The sequence below is a fragment of the Cetorhinus maximus genome, chromosome 5, assembly GCF_964194155.1.
Source record: "Cetorhinus maximus chromosome 5, sCetMax3.hap1.1, whole genome shotgun sequence".
NCBI lineage: Eukaryota > Metazoa > Chordata > Chondrichthyes > Lamniformes > Cetorhinidae > Cetorhinus > Cetorhinus maximus.
In genome coordinates, this window is record NC_135883.1 from 100,361,694 (window position 1) to 100,383,511 (window position 21,818).

At 42.6% G+C, this 21,818-nt stretch overlaps 1 protein-coding gene and 1 long non-coding RNA gene across 2 annotated transcripts in view; one reads left to right on the top strand and one right to left on the bottom strand.

Moving 5' to 3' along the window:
- LOC144680828 (uncharacterized) overlaps positions 1 to 21,818 on the bottom strand; it is a 200,891-nt gene that overhangs the window by 141,979 nt on the left and 37,094 nt on the right. Inside the window, exon 3 of the mRNA XM_078542260.1 lies at positions 13,856 to 14,011. Coding sequence (XP_078398386.1) covers positions 13,856 to 14,011 — 156 coding nt within the window. The remainder of the gene's footprint in view (positions 1 to 13,855; positions 14,012 to 21,818) is intronic.
- The window catches only part of LOC144680830 (uncharacterized), a 180,909-nt gene that overhangs the window by 86,227 nt on the left and 72,864 nt on the right, over positions 1 to 21,818 (top strand). The gene's annotated exons all lie outside the window — the stretch shown is intronic.

The window sequence follows — 21,818 nt, forward strand, 5'->3', positions numbered from 1 at the left end:
TCGCAGAAATTACCCTTACCTTTTCCCCCAAGATACACTCAGCGCTTGTGCAATAAAGTTTCAAGCCACCCACGTCCAGCATTACATACTGGTGTACCCTGCACCTACACAATAAATGAAGCATACTCAGGCCAATAACACAAAAGCAAATTTAATTTAACGTTGGGACTCACATATTATTGAACAGAACATTATCCGTTGTTGGTCACACCATTAAAAAAAGTAAAACAAAATGGGGGAACGAAAGATCACCCGTGACCAGTCCCTCTTGTGCTTAAGGTGCTTTAAATTTATGTTTACAGGTGCTATGTCTAGGTGCACCCCCCTCACTGGCACTAGCATTGGGGACAGCCTGCTCACTCTGCTGTCTTGTTGGCCTTGATGACCCAGGCGGTTGTCCTCTGGCCCGTGGATTCTGTGCTGGCCCCACCACACACAGTCCATCCAGTTTCGGTACCAGCACAGTATGCAAACTCCAATTACTGCAACTAGACTCAATTATTTCATTTTGAAGCATGAATTTGATTTTTTTCTGTACTTGTGATAACTTTGGCAGATTTAATCTATAAGGATGTTACCTTACCGAAGATGAAACTTCTGCACATACACATGTATGCTAAATTTGTCCTTCAAATTATTTCCACAAATAGCTTTGTGTGACCGCAACAGCTTCCCCAAATCATTTTGACACTTGTCTGGAAGGTAACTCAATATTACATTTAAATTTTCAAGTACCCCCACATTATCTAATTTGATTAGAGGAAAATCAATTTCAGAATCCTGCATTTCTACCTCTTTCTCATTATCTACTACCACTAATACCTCCTTTTGGTCCTCTTCCCTGTCAAAGTAATTTTTAAGCATATTTACATGACACACCCTCTGCTTCTTTCTTTTATCTGGAGTATTTATTAAATAATTTACTTCTATCAGTTTCCTTTCAATCCTGTAAGGCCCACTAAACCTTGTGTTTAACGAGTTGCCCAGTACTGGTAACAGAACTAGCATCTTCTCCCCAGCAACAAAACTACAAGCTGTAGCTTTCCCGTCTGCCTTCACTTTTATCACTTGTGATATCTTTAAATGTTCTCTAGCCAACTCACAAGCTTTGTCCAATCTCTGCCTGAAACTTCATACATAATCTAGGAGAGCAGTTTCTGGATTTTGACCCACCAATTTCTCATGAATCAATTTCAGTGGTCCTCTCACCTCATGATCATAAACTAGTTCAAAAGGACTAAAACCAGTTGATGCATTAGGAGCATCTCTAGTGGCAAACAAGAAGAATGGAATTCCCCCATCTCAATCCTGTGGATAATCCTGACTATACACCCTCATCATAGTTTTTAAAAGTATGATGCCATCTTTCCAAAGCCCCTTGTGACTCAAGATAAGCTGTTGAATTAAATCATTTATCCCTAAACTGTTCATTACTTCCTTAAACAGCTATGACATGAACTTTGAACCCTGATCTGATTGTATTTCCTTAGATAAACTATATCTTGTAAAAAATTTAGTTAACTCTTCCACAATTCTCTTTGCTGTAATATTTCTCAGAGGTGTTGCTTCAGGAAAACCTGGTAGACATATCTATTATTGTCATTAAGTACTGATTTCCACTTTTAGTCTTAAGGAGGGGTCCTACACAATCAATCATGGCCCTAGTAAAAGGTTATTCAAATGCTGGAATTGGACAGGCAGTTTAATCACTGCTTGTGGTTTCCCTATTACCTGACATATGTGACATGTTCTACAGAATGTGACTATATCCCTATGCAATCCAGGACAATAAAAATGTTTTTGTATTTTCGCTTGTGTCTTTCTAATCCTAAATATTGTCCCATTGGAATTTCGTGAGCTATTCTCAGAATCACATTCCTATATCCAAATGGTATTACAATCTGATGCACCTCCCTCTGCCTTTCATTTACTGAAGCATGATAAGGCCTTCATTTTCTCATTAAAACATTATCCTTAAGTTAATAACATTCTGGAATACTGCCTCTGTTTCTGAGTAAGCTGTCTGACATAACTGTTTCATTTGTGAATCCTTTTTCTGTAACCCATAGAAAGATAGAAACATAGAAACTAGGAGCAGGAATAGGCCATTTGGCCCTCCGAGCCCGCTCCGCCATTCATCATGATCATAGCTGATCATCCAACTCAATAGCCTGCTCCCACTTTCCCCCCATATCCTTTGATCCCTTTAGCCCCAAGAGCTATATCTAACTCCTTCTTGAAAACATACAATGTTTTGGCCTCAACTACTTTCTGTGGTAGCGAATTCCACAGGCTCACCACTCTCTGGGTGAAGAAATTTCTCCTCATCTCAGTCCTAAAGGGTCTGCCTCGTATGCTCAGACTGTGACCCTTGGTTCCGGACTCTCCCACCATCGGGATCATCCTTCCTGCATCTACCCTGTCTAGTCCTGTTAGAATTTTATAGGTTTCTATGAGATCCCCCCTCATTCTTCGGAACTCCAGCGAATATAATCCTAACCGACTCAATCTCTCCTCATATGTCAGTCCCTCCATCCCAAGAATCATTCGGGTAAACCTTCACTACACTCCCTCTATAGCAAGAACATCCTTCCTCAGATAAAGAGGCCAAAACTGCACATAATATTCCAGGTGTGTTCTCACCAAGGCCCTGTTTAGTTGCAGCAAGACATCCCTGCTCCTGTACTCGAATCCTCTGGCTATGAAGGCCAACATACCATTTGCCTTCTTTACAGCCTGCTGCACCTGCATGCTTACCTTCAATGACCGGTGTACAGGACACTCAGGTCTTGTTGTACATTCCCCTCTCTCAAATGATAGCCATTCAGATAATAATCTGCCATCCTGTTTTTGCTACCAAAGTGAATAACCTCACATTTATCCACATTATACTGCATCTGCCATGCATTTGCCCACTCACTCAGCTTGTCCAAATCACACTGAAGCATCTCTGCATCCTCCTCACAGCACACCCTCCCACCCAGCTTTGTGCCATCTGCAAATTTGGAGATATTACATTTAGTTCCCTCATCCACATCATTAATATATATTGTGAATAGCTGGGGTCCCAGCACCGATCCCTGTGGTACCCCATTAGTCACTGCCTGCCATTTGGAAAAAGACCCGTTTATTCCTACTCTTTGTTTCCTGTCCGCCAACCATCTCAATACACTACCCCCAATCCCATGCGCTTTAATTTTACATGCTAATCTCTTAAGCGGGACTTTGTTGAAAGCCTTCTGAAAGTTCAAAGAAACCACATCCACGGGCTCCCCCTCATCAACTCTACTTGTTACATCCTCGAAAAGTTCCAGTAGATTTGTCAACCATGATTTCCCTTTCTTAAATCTATGCTGACTCTGTCCGATTCTGCTACTGTTTTCCAAGTGCTCAGCTATTAAATCTTTTATAATGGACTCTAGAATTTTTCCCACTACCAATGTCAGGCTCACTGGTCTATAATTCCCTGTTTTCTCTCTACCTCCCTTTTTAAATAGTGGGGTTATATTAGCTACCCTCCAATCTGTTGGAACTGTTCCAGAGTCTATAGAATCTCGGAAGATGACCACCAATACATCCACTATTTCTAGGGCCACTTCCTTAAGTACTCTGGGATGTAGATTATCAAGCCCTGGGGATTTATCAGCCTTCAATCCCTTCAATTTCCCCAACATCATTTCCCTACTAATACTAATTTCTTTCAGTTCTCCCTCTCACTAAACCCTGTGTTCCCCGACATTTCTGGTATGTTATTTGTGTCCTCCTTTGTGAAGACAGAACCAAAGTATGTATTTAGTTGGTCAGTCATTTCTTTGTTCCCCATTATAAATTCCCCTGTTTCTGACTGTAAGGGACCTACATTTGTCTTCACCAATCTTTTTCTCTTCACATACCTATAGAAACTTTTACAGTCAGTTTTTATGTTGCCCGCAAGCTTACTCTCGTACTTTATTTTCCCCTTCTTAATCAATCCCTTGGTCCTCCTTTGCTGAATTCTAAACTGCTCCGAATCCTCAGGTCTGTTTTTTTTTTAGCCAATTTGTATGCCTCTTCATTGGATCTAATACTATCTCTAATTTCCCTTGTAAGCCATGGTTTGGCCACCTTTCCTATTTTCCTTTTGCGCCAGACAGGAACAAATGATTGTTGCAGTTCACCCATGTGCACTTATGTTTGCCATTGCCTATCCACCATCATCCCTTTAAGTAACATTTCCCAATCCATCATAGCCAACTCACGCCTCATACCATCGTAATTTCCTTTATTAATAATTGACAGTGTCACATGAGGGGACATGTCAGGAAAATCTTTTCTAACCTTTAAAACATTTTTATAACTTCTTTATAACAGCACTTTGCCTCAGGGAGATCTATGCGCTCTGTTGCACGCATGTGCTAAAGGGCGCACGCCTGGCTCAGGGAATCCCCCCTCCCTCGCCTGCACAGGGAGCGCTCAGCGCTTCCGAGTGGATGTCACACTGGGCGGGCCTTAATTAGCCCGCCCATGTAAAATGGCGGTGCGCCCCTGACTGGGGGCACCGATCAGGAACCTGCCCGTCCGCACCCGCTCCCGCACAACCCCCCCGACAGGGGGAAAATGCTGCCCATAGGTTTAACCAAACACCAGGCAAAGCTTTTTCACCTTACACATTCAAAATGAGGTTCTTTTCACTGTGAGCCAGTTGGGCCAGTTGGAGACTCACAGCTGCCTTTTGATCTCACATTACCTCTGCTCTGCACATCCAAAAACTGCTGAAGTTATACCTACCACCATTGATTGAATTCAAATTCTCATTGTCTCACCAGCCTCTTTGAACTTCACCTTTTAACATGAAACCCCTTTCATAGTACCAATTTTATTAGTAATGTAAACATATGGCTTGGTATCTCCTAGATAGGCATCAAGTTTTCACCCCACTTCTTGAATGCTGTATTTAAAAAATGCAAATAACCCTACCTTTCTGTTTACATCTCAAACTGGTACATATCAAAGCACCAGTCTAGCTGACTTTAATCCAATTAAGACACACCCGCAGACTAAACCTCTATTTTAAAAGAAAAATATTTTCCAAAATACTATATACATTAATAGCTTCATGGCACAAATACAGTGCCAGCTAATTGGACTTCCACACCTTCTTTCTGCCTTTGAACTTCCTGTTCTTCTTGTTTCAACCTATGAGCCTGTGATCTTGTTATCACACAATCTGGAAACAATCCAGGATGCTCTCTCTGCAACCCTTCTGTTGAAAACACTTCTACAGGTTGCTCAACTACCATAGGCATCAACCACATCTTGGACCCAGCTATATCATTACCCAAAATAAATTGAAGCCCTGTGATGGGCAATTTTTCTGCTCGCCCAACAATTACCTCACCTGTTTTACGCTGTTTAAATTTACCTTCCACAATGGAATAGGTTTAGCATCTCCATGAATCCCACTTATTATCACCTGTTCCTGCAATACTCCCTCTGAACAACAAATGTCACTATTCCAAAGCATTAAGGTTTGACTAACCTCCGTGCCTCTTAAAACTTACACCTTTACCTACTTCACCGTGTACATATGGAAAGACTTCCCTTTACATACAAAATCTTTAAACGATTCTGCAACTGCTCCTCAGAATTCATTTGGGTAAGTTCTTTACCTATCACTGATTCTTCCTGTTTTACCTGGCCACAAACCACTGGTTTTACCTGTGCCTGAACCTCAGAACGCACAATACTTTTACTTCTACTTTTCTGTACCCTAATAATCCTAAAAGGTTTTCCCTGCAATTTCCAGCACACTACCTTCGTGTGTCCAACTTTATTACAGTGAAAACACCTCAATTTTCAAATGTCACCTCTACCCTCAGCACTTTCCTTTTTATTCTGAGAAAACTTCCTGCGAATTTCCAGCTACTCCTTCTCTTCCCTGACAACCCACCTTCCTTTCACCTGCCCACTTTCTATCCTTTTATGATTTAAAAGGGTGTCAAAATGAAGGTTTAGCTCTGTGAACTAATTCATAATCATCAGCTATCTCTCCTGCTTGTCTTACCATTTCAACCCTCTGTTCCTCCACATGAGTTCTCACTACCGATGGAGTTGAATCTTTAAATTCTTTCAAAACAATTACCTCTCTAAGAGCTGCATATGTTGTCTCTATCTTTAATGCCCATATCTACTGGTCAAAATTACTTTGCTTTACTCTCTCAAACTCAATATAAGTTTGTCCAGGCTGTTTTCTCACATTCCAAATTTCTGCCTGTATGTCTCAGGAACCAACTCGTATGCACTCAAAATAGCCCCCTTTTACCACATCATAGTTTCCCGACATTTCTTCTGTCAATAAGTCTCGTGTGCTCTACCCACCAAGCTGGATAGTTACTACAATGTCCAGTTTTCCTGTGGCCATTTCATCTGTTTGGCTATCTTCTCAAATGAAGTTAAGAATGCCTCAACATCTCTTTCCTCAAACTTTGGAAGATCTTGTACAAATTTAAACATCTCCCCACTGGGTTCTGATCTAGAAATAAGTTCTTCTGCACCTTCTAGTGTCTCTTTTTTAACTGCCAGCAATTTAAGCTGGAATTCTCTCTTTGCTTTTTCTCTTTCCTCCTTTTCGAACTTCGCCATTTCTAATTCCCTTTTCTGTTTTCTTTCTCTTTCCTGCATTTCTGCTTGTTCCCTTTGAGATGCCCTTTCCTTTTCTGCGTTTTTCTTTTTCTTTATCTTCCCTTTTTCTGCTGCCTCCAGTTCCAATTTTTTCATTTGCAACTGAATTTGAGCCCATTCCAATGCACCACCTCTTGGCGAACTCGGTCTCTCAGGTATTCCTTCCAATTTCAAATGCTGTGCTATACCGTCAATTATGTCTGATTTCCTCACCCCTGCAGGTAACCCTAAGTGTAACTTATCTGCCAATTCCATTTGCGTAGTTTTATTTGCCTTTTGTAAACCAACCAAAGTTATAACTTCAGCTTCCAGGCAAATCTTAGCAACTGCCAAAGCCATATCGCAGTCTCACCACTTCATAAAAAAACCTCACACCAACTCCTGAATTCAACGTGCTTCTCATACTCATAACCTTAAGATTTACCAACTCCGAACTAATCAAGGAATATCAAATATATCCTGCAAAGAGCCCCCAGTTTTGTTATGGCAGGAGGATGGCAAATGCTAAGCTGCTCAAATCCCACAGGAAAACTTGAAGCAGCTGCCACAACTATTTGCAATTTGTATGCATTTCGAGATGAAGGCTTTGAATTCAGTAGTAATAAGACCACCGAGTCTTATAAGTTTCTTACAAAACTAAATTAAACCTTTATTAATAAAGAAACTAATTTTAAGCATATACATAGGTTTATAAAATACTACTATGATAACTCCTAGCTCTACTAATTAATCTAACTCCTAGTTACGCCTTCATTAAGGCAACAGTAAAACACATAGGGGAGAATTTTCCTATGGCGGGCAGGCTGGACGGGAACGGGTGGGGCGAGCGTGGAGCCGATCGCCGTCCGTGATCGGCTGTGCGCCGCCATTTTATGTGGGTGGGCCAATTAAGCCCCGCCCAGAGCAACGTGTGGCCAGCAGCACTCAGCGCTACCTGTGCAGGCAGGGGGAGGAGGGAGAGTTGAGGCCTGCGCTCTTTCACGCATGCACGCGAAAGAATGCAGCAATCTCCCTGAGGCACGGAGCTGCCTCAGGGAGATTGAATGGATTAGAAAACTTATTAATAAATAAAGCAAAAATTTATTTAAACATGCCCCCTCATGTGACTGTGTCACATGAGCTGGGACATGTTCGTGAAGTTAGGAAAATGTATTTACTTATTTTATAAAAGCTTCCTGAAACCTCATCCCGCCTGTGGATTTTCGCCTGCTCTCCAACCTTAAGGTTGGACGGGCAGCGTTCTGAACAAGTTTAATTACTTTTTTAATAGCCTCGCTAGGCCGCTGACAGCTCAGCGGGCGCGCAGCTGCATCCGGCGCGTGCTCGCCGAACAAAATATCGAGATGACGTGTGATGATGTCGGGATGTACGCCCGACATTATCGTGCCTCATTTTACCAATCGGTATGTCTGGCCCGTCCCCGCACGCCGATCAGAAGATTCAGCCCATAGATTTTAAAAGACCCAGGCAAAGTAACACGATACCCTGAACAGTTGAATTCAAGATGAGTTTCTGTCAGCTTTGGTTCCTTGTAGACAGCAGCTTGAGGCTTAGATGTATCTTGGCGTGCATGCTTTTTAACTTCCCTAATTCTTCCTGAAAAACCATGTTGTATTTCTTTAGAAGTTCTGGGATTCCACCTGGTTTTAGGTGAAATATCTCAGACCAATCGAGTTTGATCTTCCAACCTAAAAGACTGGGTCCCTCTCCTTTCACTATTATTACAGCAGTTGGGTTGTCAGTCGCTTGAAAGAGACTGGGGCAGTGGCGATGCCCTTTACTTGAATAGATTCTCCTGTATAAGTTTTTAATTTAGCGGTTGTCCGCTCCAAGTTTATTGTCTGTCTTCCTTCATTAAGGTACCTGAAAGTGTACTCTCCTACCATCGTAGATGAGGCATCAGTATCCACTTCCATTGACAGTAGCTTCTCATTCACTTGTACTGTCACCGTAATAGGCTCAGTCTTCGTAGCAGTCATATTATATAAGGAATAAACTTCAGGAGCAGCAGCTTCAGCCTTTGCTGTACCTATTACTTCTATCATGTTTGTTTGATGTTTTTCAGACTGCTTCAACTATGCCAGCATTGCCTAAACACTTGACCCTCTCATGACAGTAATGGCATTCTGCCTCTTTGAATTTACAGGTATCTGCTCTGTGGTCACATCCACACCTATAGCAATTTTGCCTTGAAACTGATGATGAAGCGTTTCTGTTAGGCTTCTTGATGTTTCTCACAGTGGCCATTGAATCGCGCTTTAATTCTGCAGGTCTGGTTTTCGCACCACGTTCGGCAGCAGGTTCCTGCCCAACATGAAGTGTGGTGCCATTATCCATGTGCGTGTCTCTCACAGCACTTTCCATGGCGAGGGAGATTTCTAGGGCGCTTTTAAAATTGATACCGACCTCAGCAAGCAACCATCGCTGAGTGGCGTCGTCCTTGACTCCACACACCAATCAGTCCCACAGCATTTCATTTAAAACGTCTCCGAAGTCACAGTATTCTGTTACCAGCTTGAGGTTCACTATGTAGGTTTTGATGGACTCTCCTGGGGCCCAAACTCTTGAACTGAATTTAAAGTGCTGCATTATCACGATGGCTTCGGTTGGAAGTGTGTTTTTGCTAGATCCACTAATTCGCTATAAGACTTGGAATTGGGCGCGCTTGGGGCAGTCAGGTTACGAATCAAGCTATATGTTTTACTGCCGCATACACTTAAGAGGGTCGCTTTCCGCTTTCCTTCTGTGGTTATTTCAGTTGCTACAGAGTAAAATCCGAGGCGCTCAACATACTGGCTCCAATCTTCAAATTAGAATCATATGGGTTGATTCTTCCAAACAGCAGCATGGTTGGTGAGTAGCTTTTTTTAAAATTCGATTTACTCACAGTAATGGGGCGAGGTGCAAGGTCAAAGTTAATTCTACCTTTGTCGCCAAATGTGATGACTCTATGGAGCAGACTGGTTTCATCAAGAAACAATTAAACTTTATTACAGAGACATTTTCAGCGCTTGCACGCTTGACCAGATCTCTCATCGGAAAAGCCCCGTCCCGTGGATTGCCCACTCTAAGAGCTCATTGGTCGAAGCCCTCACAGTACATCACATGACCCGTGATTGGCAGAAGGGAGTGACCATACATCCAGTTACCACACTCCTCTCCCTGTAGAGTCTGGGAGGTGCACTAGGCTTCATCCCAGAGCTTGTGTGTCTTAAGATATGATTTTCGGTAGTCTCCATGTCTACTTAAAGATTCCATCCACTGAGAATTAATTTGTGCCACGGTGTCAAGGCTGAAATGGTAGCAGATCTTCAAGCATCAGTCTTTGTCTGCCTGTCTGTCTTATGGAAGGAGCAGGTAGAAGACTTGCATGTCGTGTTAAATCAGCAGGTGGAGGGACAGGAATATCACAGATGAGTGAGAAGAATGATAGTGTAGATGTGTGAAATGCGAGTTTGACTGTGAGACTTGTTGTTTTATTCCAAGTGGCAAGGAGCATGTGTGAGGTCAGGGGAAGGTGTATTTCTACTCTTTAGTAGAGAATAGCTTGTTAGTGCTCAGAAGAGGTCCAGTCTTCAACAACTTTCAAGGGATCTTGTGGTTGTTTCCCCTCATCTGCCTCCAGATAAGTCATATCACATGGCAGATGCAATTTAATGCAGGGCTGTGAAATGGTGATGAGATTTGGCGCAGAGAAGGTTAATGTGAATGAGGTGATGATTAGGAAAGTACTTGAAATGTTAGAATAGGAGAAAAACATTGTGGTTTTAGCGGACAGCAAAATCAACATCACAATGTTCTCAGGCAGTTAAAAAAAGGTACAAAAGATTGGGCATATAGCAAGGGTCTGTCAAACCAGCGACATCATTTTAAAACTATATTTGGCCTTGGTTAGACCACATCTGAAGTATGCGTGCAGTTACAGTCTCTTATTGAAGGGGGTACAGAGAAGGGCTGTATGGTTGATCCCAGCACATAAGGGAACGATGTACGAGGAATATTTGACTACCATGGGTCTTCTTTCCTTAAAAACAGAAAGTTGAGAGGGAATAGGATAGCAGTGCTCAACTGTATAATACAAATTTTTAGATTGGTATGCAATTTTGTAAAGCATCAAAAAAAAACCTTGAAGCTGAATTTAATGTTTGAATCTGTTGTTCTATTTAAAAACTGTCAGTGTGCCAAACCCACAATTTTTAAATCAAACTCCAAATGTTATGCTTATCAACAAATAACCTTTTAAAAAGTGCAACAAAACATTGCTTTTAGAGGTGATTTAAAGTTAACTCAAACATGCCTCATAAAAGCATTTGCATTTCTGTGCTTTAGTTTCTCATTTTATTTTTTTATGAAGAGCTTTGCCAAACCCTTATTGCGCTGATCACTAGCTGGAGAGTCAATTAAGACTTCTGGGAACCAGTTGGGTCACTTCTGCTTTTCATTTATATGTCTTCTTCAAGGTGAAAGGAGATGGCCTCAAAATAAGACCCAGTAAGCTTTCAGTGCGAAGGGAGCCTTGTTTCTGTTTTAGGGAATTCTAGAACAACTGAAGAATGTAGTGACATTCCACTCTGACCAATGGATTGTAGTTGCTTGCTTTTGGGAAATATATAAAGGCAATGGGAATGGAAACTACAGACCATACTTTCAATCATAAATACCTTTATAATGCATGTGGAACAGTAAATCTGCAAAGCCTGATAGGTTCACACTGTGGATCCTTACTGAATACAAAACATTAGTGCTAAAGATAGCTTCATTTATAGAAATCATATCCCACCCCAAATCTACACTGTTTTGAGGTCTGTTTGGTCATTGGTAATTTTTACGGGATAACTAAACTACACATTTCACGTATAAACACGTTATGTAATTGGCTCTGTTATACGTATAGTTGACAGCTTTTGAATTTAGGAAAGAAATAGCTTATATTTACAGCATCTTAGACTTTCAGGACATTTCAAAGTACTTTACAGCCAAGGGATTACTTTAAGGTTGTCGTCAACATTTTCAGGTATGGTAGTCAATAAGAGGTAAGTCCAGGGTTTGTGGTTGGGGAGGGATTGGGGACAGGGGTTGGGGGTGGTGGGGGAGGGGTGATGAGGGCCAGCTGAAGGAGGCCATGTAGAAGCATGGGGTGGGGGGTACCATATTGGGGGGTGCCTCCGATAGGCACAGGGGGCCCACCAAAGGAGATACCCACTTTCTTCCCACCAATACATCATTTCAAACATTAATTGGCTTATAGGAAAAATATTCCTTCTAATCTCACTCTGTAGAGGCATCTTAAATTTATCCTTATGCCCCGTAGTTATGAGCTTGCAGATTAAGTGAAACAACCTGCTTACAACAACAATTTTATTTATTTATTGCAATATTTTTAAAAACTTGGATAAAAGAAGTGATTTTCTGAGTACAGGTACAGTGTCTCAAATCTGGCTCTCTGAAAACCAGTGGCGTCCGAAAACCAGACATTTTTTTTTTAAAGCTGCCATGTATGGATTTTTATTATTATTAGATGAGCAAAATAACTTCCCAATTTGTTGGGTCAGGTGCTGCATTGGCACGGTGACGCACTGGCCAGTTATCAACTTAGCATGCCTGTCGTTTCCCGCACTCCGAGTGGCTCGAGCAGCCACTGACCCAACCAGATTCAGCCCGAACCATCCAGCCCGAGCCACCTGACGCAAAAACCGGCAAGATCTGAAACCTGGCATGGACACTGTCACCAGTTTTGAGACTCTGTACCTGTGAATTCTCAACTTAATTGTTCAAGAGATAACGCTGGATGTGGGTGAGGTTCCCAGAATGTACTGAGAAAATTCCGCCCAGGTTTCCATTTGGTATTTCTTCATTGAAAACATGCTCAGTTCTGTATGTCCTACTTCTTCATTTAAGAATCTTATGTCACATCATTATCCAGAAACTGACAAGTGATGGAATCAGCTAATCAAGTGCAAGATTGCTGGAATGAGCATTGACTTCCTTGAGAGGTCCCACGATTGTGCCAAACAAGGTTATGCTAAAGGTTCCAATGATTTTATGACCCTTAAATCACTTTTGAGATCAACATGTCAACATGCTGTGCTGCCAATTTTTTTTTAAGAGCTTTCTGCCATAATTATTTTACATCTGCCCACATGGAATTGCATCTACCACATACTGGTGCAGTTACTTAAAAGATGATGGCATCTTCTGAATCCTGCTGCATTATTTCTTATTATTTGCCCTGCTTTCTATATTTTGTATCATATGTAAGCTTGGACATTTTGCTTAAACATTGTGAAAGTCAAACATATGTTAAAAATAGTAAAAGTTCACTACAAAATATCAATTTGTAGGTTAGGCTTCTCCCTAATATTTCAAGAGGTTCACACGAGTTGCTTTTGAAATATGCCAGTAAGTGGACATACTTCAGGTATTTATATGTGTGCACGCACATGGTTCACAATTTTTAAAATTCATTTGCCCTTGCATAATGCATAGTAAGGAGGGGAAATCGGCACTGAAACTGGTTTTGTAGTGACAGTTTGGAAATGGAGAGCATAATGTAGAAGTAGACATATTAAAGGGAACAGATGTGGAGCCAGCTGTAGGAGTGGAAAATTCATTTTTCGAGCTTTTGAAAAATGCAGTCCACCTGAAGAATGTACATCTGACCCAGTTTACATTGGCAAAATTTGTGTTTTCCAGGATAGAACCAGACACACCCATTTGTTTTGGTTCAAAGCTAAATCCTCGCCAAGAGTGATTGAGAGTAGTTTCAAGATATTTATTAAAGCTAAGCTTCAATAGCTGCACCTGGAGCACTTTGCGTAATCTTATATTTTCTTTCCTTTTAAACTGTACTTATACTTTTTTAGAAAATTGGATTAACAGTTGGCTCCTTTTAAGTAGGAGTTGCCTTTAAAAGTTGCCTTTTTCCAGAAGACTGCATCTGACTGTGATTTCTGATGTCAAAAGTGCCACTCATTATGTTTTTATCACCGTAAAGTTTTCATATCCTGGGGTTCAAAACCCAGCCAGCATCAAGAGCTTTTCATAACTTTTCTATAAACATTTGAAATAATCAATGCCAAAGATGTGCTGTATAGTAATGTACAGTTCCTCACAAATAACAGTATCTGATAATTTTATTTAATGAAAGATATTTTTATTAAATAGCCATATCTTACAGGTCTTGGTGTGATCTTACCTATTTTGGACATCATCGTGTTTCTCTTAATCTGTGAGTAGATATCTGTTTTTTGTTTCAGTACGGGATGGACTTGTGGATTCCGAGAGACAATGTGAGTCCTGTGATGTGAAATGCGTTTACCAACAGAGACTGATGTTTTCCTGAAAGTCATGTCTGCAACAGAAAATATGTTTACACTTAAGGGATAATTGTCCAACTCTGTTCTGAATGGATGGAAAATTGTGCCCAGAAAATGGCTGGATTTCCAATATGCAGTGCCAGCAGGAGAGGGTCCCTGGCAGCAGCACCCAGTAGGAAAATTATCCTTTAATGAAAATATTCCACTCTAATCATTTATTTTGGACACTTACCAATAAATTGTTTATGTAAGTTTTGATAGCAGAGTGGATAAATATGTTATGTTGTGTGGCACTGAACCACACCACATAAGAAATCTTGAGCTGAAGTACTGGCAGCGGTATAATTTGTGTCAGCATCCATAAGCTATGGAGTGTTAAAACTGACCAGAATTCCAAGGTCTGGTGTGGTCCTGCTTGGTATTCAGTGACCTTTGCTGTAAGTGCAAAAATATGGATGCATTAATGAGGAAAGAGTTATGGTCCTCCCACTTGAATGAAGAGCTTTCTGACACTGTCCTAGATCACATATGAACAACTTGAAGTTGGCTGTACCACATATGAATCACTAGCTCCAAGAGAGGAAGAGTAAGAGGGAAAAAATGCTTGATACCTCTTACACTGGACTAGATTTTCATCTTCAAAGTTTGGGTAAAATAATTTTATCTTTGGGAATGAATAGATGCTCCCCATGATTTTCTGTGCTACTCGCTTTGTATCTGAGAGTTGCTATGAAAATATTATAAAGGAGAAAAATACTGGCTTGATACTTTTCCAGAACCACTTTGTCCAATTCAGGGTCATGGGGAGTCAGAGCATTCCCCAACAAGAAATGGGCACTAGGTGGGGTACACCCAGGACAGGACACCAGTCCATCGCAGGGCACACACACAGACTGAGGGGCAATTTATCATAGCCAATCCACCTAACCAGCATGTCTTTGGAAGTGGGAGGAAATCGGGGCACCCAGAGGAAACCCACACAGACACAAGGAGAACATGCAAACTTCACACAGACACCCAAGATCAGGATTTAACCCAGGTGCCTGAAACCATGAGGCAGCAGCGCTAACCACTGTGCCACTGTGTCGCCCACAGTTTGATACTCCCAAGTCTTAATTAAGATTAGCACACACTTCAAAGAGCAGGGATGTTCTACCAGTATCCTGACCAATGGTGACTAGTGGAGTTCCGCAGGGGTCAGTGTTGGGACCACAACTTTTCACTTTATACATTAATGATCTAGATGAAGGAACTAAGGGCATCCTGGCTAAGTTTGCAGATGATACAAAGATAGGTGGAGGGACAGGTAGTATTGAGGAGGCGGGGAGGCTGCAGAAGGATTTGGACAGGTTAGGAGAATGGGCAAAGAAGTGGCAGATGGAATACAATGTGGGGAAATGTGAGGTCATGCACTTTGGTAGGAAGAATAGAGGCATAGACTATTTTCTAATGGGGAGAGAATTCAGAAATCTGGAATGCAAAGGGACTTGGGAGTCCTAGTCCAGGATTCTCTTAAGGTTAACTTGCAGGTTGAGTCGGTAGCTAGGAAGGCAAGTGCAATGTTGGCATTTATTTCGAGAGGACTAGAATATAAAAGCAGGGATGTGCTGCTGAGGCTTTATAAGGATCTGGTCAGACCACATTTAGAATATTGTGAGCAATTTTGGGCCCCGTATCTCAGGAAGGATGTGCTGGCCCTGAAGAGGGTCCAGAGGAGGTTCACGAGAATGATCCCAGGAATGAAAGGCTTAACATATGAGGAACATTTGAGGACTCTGGGTCTATACTCGATGGAGTTTAGAAGGATGAGGGGGGATCTGATTGAAACTTACAGAATACTGAAAGGCCTGGATAGAGTGGATGTGGGGAAGATGTTTCCATCAGTAGGAGAGACTAGGACCCGAGGGCACAGCCTCAGAGTAAAGGGAAGATCTTTTAGAACAGAGATGAGGAGAAACTTCTTTAGCCAGAGAGTGGTGAATCTATGGAATTCATTGCCACAGAAGGCTGTGGAGGCCAGGTCATTGAGTGTATTTAAGACCGAGATAGATAGGTTCTTGATTGGTAAGGGGATCAAAGGTTACGGGGAGAAGGCGGGAGAATGGGGTTGAGAAACTTATCAGCTATGATTGAATGGCGGAGCAGACTCGATGGGCCGAATGGCCTAATTTCTGCTCCTATGTCTTATGGTCTTATGGTCAATGTTTATTTTTTAACCAATATATGACTAAAAGAAATCATTATTTAGTCATTTATCTCAAATGTGGCTGTGGGACCTTGCTGCATGCTCACTGGCTTCAGTATTTTCCTCGATTAAAAAAGTGAGCATGTTTCAAAAGTACTTCATTGGCTGTGAAGCATTTTGGAATGTTCTGGATTTATAAGAATTGTTATAGAAGTCAAGTTCTTCTTGAAATGATTCCGACGGTCTTTAACATTGATCTGTCTGCTATTCTAATGGAAGTAGTAAACCATTTATTTGGGCATTTTCAAACTTAAGCTTTTGTACTTTATTATCAGCAACAGTTAAGTTTTCACCTCATGTTTGAAATATTTTAAAGCAGGAAATATTTCAACTGCACAGGAAGCCAACCAACATCTAAAAGGGGAGAAAGGCAAGTTAATGGTTTGGATTTACATCAGCAGAGCAGGGCCTCAGCAATTTCCAGAACATAGGATATAACAGCACAGGAGGAAATCTGATGGTCCGTTATCCTTGTTCCGGTTCTCTGAAAAAGTTATCCACTTAATTCCATTATCTTGCCCTGTTCGCATCCCTTTGGCTGCTTTTTCCATCATTGTTTCTGGTAGATCATCTCAACCCTCCTTCCTAACCTTTCTCTTTATTTTTTGATGATGGTGTTAAACGTAAGCCCTGTATTTACCAAGTCATGAGCCAATGGAAATAACGGCTTAAATTTTATGCGGAGCAGGTGGCCTGCATCCCAGGCTGAAGAGTCGGGGATGAGCCTGCCTCAATGGGCAGGATTGTCCCGTTGGCTAGCCAGGGGGGCGGGGTCTGCTCGCCGACGCGTAAAATGATGTGCGGTGACGTCGGGCGGAACTCCTGACATCATTTCAATTTTCAGGAAGGCGGGGGCTCAGCAAAATCAGCTGTGCACCCGCCGACCTGTCAATGGCCAATTGAGGCCATTGACAGATTCATTGAAGTAATGAATGGACCTGCCCGTTCAACCTTAAGGTTGGCGGGCAGGCCAGGAGCCCTGGCGGGCATTAGAAAAAGCATGAAACCTCATCCACGGCCGGAATGAGGTTTCATGTAGGTTTTAAAAAATTTAATTTAAGTTTTTAAAAAAGTTATGGACATGTCCCAACTCATGTGACAGTGTCATATGAGGGGGCATGTCAAGGATTTTTTTTTTCTATTTTTAATAATTTGTACAGTAGAGCCAATGAGGCAGCACTTAGCTTCAGGGAGATGAGTGCGCTCTTTCGTGCGCATGCGTGAAAAAGCGCACTCTCGGGTTTAGGGAATCCTCCCCGCCCGCACAGGGAGTGCATAACGCTTCCGTGCAGGCGTCACGCTGGGCAGGCCTTAATTGGCCCACCCACATAAATGGCGGCACGCCCCCGATCAGGGGTGCCGATCGGAGGCGCGCCTCTGCGCGCCCGCACTTCAACTTTCCCCCCCAACAGGGGTAAAATCCTGCCCCATGTCGTTGAAAGCTCCAACCTGATTTTACAACCATTGGGCTGGTAATTGGTTGGGGCTATGGCTTCCACCCCTATCTGGGAGGAAACCCTGTCTCTGAGAGCTTCCAGCCAATCAGATAGCCAGCAGCTCTCCAGTCCCAGCAGTCTCACTGGGAGCAGTAGCCACTGATGGAACTGTAGTCACTGGAGGCATCAAGCTAAGTGGGGTGGCTTTGCCGAGTCAGACAGACCCCAGCAATTGGGGTGAGGGGCCGTGATCTGGTGACCAGGAGAGGAATCAAAGGGATGCCCAAACAGGAGAGACAGTCCCCAGTTCCACAAAACCAGCAGTGGGATAAGGAGGCCCTCAAGTGCCCACCCCCACCCCCTACCCCCCTGCCCCATGCCTCCTGATTTTATGCCAAGCCCCACCTGCCAGACTACCCCAGGGTGTAAAATTCCAGCCTGTTTTTCCTATTCACCTTAGCAAATTTTGAACAAAGCCAGAATTTTAGATCTCCTCTTAACCTTGACTATTATAGTGAAACGAGCTTCAGTTTCTCGAGTGTCTCCTTTTAAGTAAATCCCCTATCCTGATATCTTCTAAACAAATCTCCTGCATTGTCTCGCTGGTCTTGGGAACAGGATTTCTAAGGCAGTGGACTGAATTGCAAGACATACATTTGTAATGCAAGCAAGTAAATTGACAACAACATTGAGTTCAACAATTTCAGGCTGTAATCTCTGTCCCCATTTGGTTTCCTTTTTCTTTTCAGGGTTTCAGTTTTACTCTTGTTTTAGTTTTTGCACGGCAGCTTTTCATTATCCTGCCAAATACTCCTCCTCTAGACTAGTCTTTTGTTTCTTTACTTGTCCCATTACCACTCCCTTGGTCCTGCACCACCAACTTGTTTGTGATTTAATCTCTCTTGTCTTCCACCCTATCAGAAACTTCCCCTTTTGTTCTTATCCCATCCTCCCTCCTTTCGCTTGCTTGAAAGCTATTCCATCTCTAGCTTTTTCCAATTCTAATGCAAGATCATCAGTCTAAAATATTAACTCTGTTTCTCTCTCCACAGATGTAGTCTGGCCTGCTGAGTATTTCCAACACTTTTTATTTCAGATTCCAGCATCCACTGTATTTTGCTTTCATTTCAATTAAATTAAAATGGGGCCGGGAAGTAACAACAGATACAGGACTTTCAGTGTCTAGGCATTACAGTAAAGAAATTAAAAGAGTTAATAGAATGTTAGGTTTAATAGGAAGAGAAGTAGAATATAAATCCACAGAAATTATCCTGAGGTTTTACAATGCCCTGGTCAGACTACACTTGGGGTGTGAATTAATGCTCTTGTGCTTCCAGCATGGAGCTGTGCTCAAAAGGAGGTTTGGTACGTGGTCATTGTCACTTTTCCAGTTTCCACATGGCATTTCAGGAATTTAATGATCTGGCAAGATAGATAAGTCATGTCGCATGGTTCTGCCAAGATGCATCTGTGTTTGGTTGCATGTCATACAGGTAGCACATAAGCACAGAGAAATTGAAGCCTGGGAACTACCAGACTAGTACTTTGCATGTGCTCTTTTACCCCTCCAATATTTCTCAGTATTTCTTGAAGAAAATGACATGAATACAAAAGTAGGGCAGTTATGCTTCAGTTCTACAAGGCATTGGTGAGACCACATTTGGAGCACTGTGACAAGTATTGGTCTCCTTATTTAAGGAAGGATTATAATGCATTAGAAGCATTTCAGAGAAGGTTTACTAGACTAATACCAGAAATGGACAGGTTGTCTTATGAGGAAAGGTTGGACAGGCTAGGCTTGTATCTGCTGGAGTTTAGAAGAGTAAGAGGTGACTTGATTGAAACATATAAGATCCTGAAGGGCCTTGACAGGGTGGATGTTTCCTCTTGTGGGAGATTCTAGAACTAGGGGTCACTGTTTAAAAATAAGAGGTCGGCTATTTTAGACCAAGATGAGGAAATGTTTTTTCTCTCAGAGGGTTGTGAGTCTTTGGAACTCTCTTCCTCAAAAGGCAGTGGAAGCAGAGTCTTTGAATATCTTTAAGACCGAGGTAGATAAACTCTTGATAGGCAAGGGGGTGAAAGGTTATCTGGGGTAGGCAGGAATGTGGAGTCGAATGGCAGAGCAGGCTCGAGGGGCCGTGTGGCCTACTCCTGCTCCTACTTCATATGTTTGTATGACTTGTTCTACATACAGTTTTGCCTTGACCATTTAACCACCTTTCATTTATACAATAGCGTAACCCAATCCTAAGCAAAGTCCTATAATTTATCACCTCTCTCCTTGCCATACCTTTTTTGATTCTTAACCCCCATCTATCTGATTCAAATTCCATATTCCCTTCTACAAATTACCTTCCAGCCATACATGCTGAAGTGTGCCCTTTGTTCTGCTCTTTTCTCATTTCCCTCCCTCCGCTTCACTTTCATATTTAGCCTTCGGCTATCTTGTCCCACAATCTGGAATACTATTGTTAAATGCCTCAATCAGCTATCTTTCTGCTTCAAAAGCCTCCTCAAAACATGACCCAGCCGTGGTCACAAATCCTATACTGCACTTCCTATCACTGTCCAGTTTCACCTTCGTGAAGTCCTTAGGACTTTATATTGCAATAAAGGAGCTAGCTACCTGGAAGTTGCTGTTTTTGTTATTGTGAGCAGTGAATGTCCTCATCCAACATCCACACAACAGAAACAATTTGTTTAATTTTTATAGCACTCTTAGATACTAATACAGTGGAGTGTGCCTGCAGGAATGAATAAATGATTGGAGGTAAAAACAGAAAATGCTGGAAAAACTCAGCAGGTCTGACAGCATCTGTGGAGGGAGAAACAGAGTTAATGTTTCGAGTCCGTATGACTCTTCACATTGCAGGTGATTGTTGAGGTCAGATTATCATGGAGGAATGTGAAGGTGAAAGTGAGAATCTTAAAGTCAATTCACTAGGCCAGTGGATATTGGAAGTCCTGGGAGTATATCCCTTGGCGTGATTAAGGATGTGGCCTGGGACATTGTGGGTGTAGTGTGGAGATGATGGTACATATTCATGAACCAACAAAAATCAAGGGTAGAAAATTTGATGAACTTTTCCTGTCTATTATCAATTGTAGCTCCTCCACCAGTACTCCAGCTGAGGTCTCAGCACAGAACAGAAATGAACCTGACCGTATGGCTCAGTTCCCCATTATTCACTACTAAGCTAGCAGGTCAGGTTGTTTTCCAACAGTCATGAGGCATGGGGCAGAATTTTCCTTTTGACGTGCGGGGGGCAGGCCCCACACATCCAGCGATGTTTTGCTGGGTGGGAGCGCGATGAAGTCCGACGCGTGCCCGCCATTAATTAATGGGCCACTTAAGGCCCTTTAGTCTTTGATCAACGCTGATTTTTCGGCGCCCGTGCGATCTTCAGGTTGGTGCATGGGCGCAACGGGCAGGCGAGTAGGAGACATTTGTATTAACCTCTTCCACGGGCAGGATAAGAGGGTCAGTGGGGTCATGAATCTGCTCTGTGAAGTATTTATTGGTGGAAGTTTTTGAAACTTGCCTGTGTGATCTGCAGTACTTCAGAAAGTATCCCAGCTGCTTTTTCTGGACTCTTAACCTTCAGGTCAGCACTCTGCAGTGAGGAATCTTTTCCGGGCCTGCAGGTTTCAGGAAGCCTTCCCTTAGCCTGGGTATGGGATCTGATCTGTCCACTGGAGGCAGCTCCTCTGAGGGGAAGGGAGGGCTAGAAGGGGGAGGAGGCCAGGAGTGCACATTCAGCCTCCAGGAGAGCCACCTTTTGGAGTACATGCGCAGGCACAAGGGGCGCAGGGCCAAGGCGGAAGGGGCCGCAGAAGACGCCACTATCCAGCTGCCAGGGTATACAGGCGGTGAAGCAGTTACCTCAATATATCAGAGGTGCAATGCTGAAGGAGGCTCCAACTCGCAAGGGAGACAGTCAACTATATCTGTCAGATGATTGGCCCTGAGATCTCCCCTAACTGTGTGGGTGGACACCCCATGCCAGTGGCTCTGAAGCTCACAGCTGCCCTCAACTTCTATGCCTCTGGTTCCTTCCAGGGGTCGGTGGATGATCTTTGCGGCGTCTCCCAATCAGCTGTACACGCTTGTGTCAAGCAGGTTACAGACGCTCTGTTCAGATGGGCATTGATCTTCAT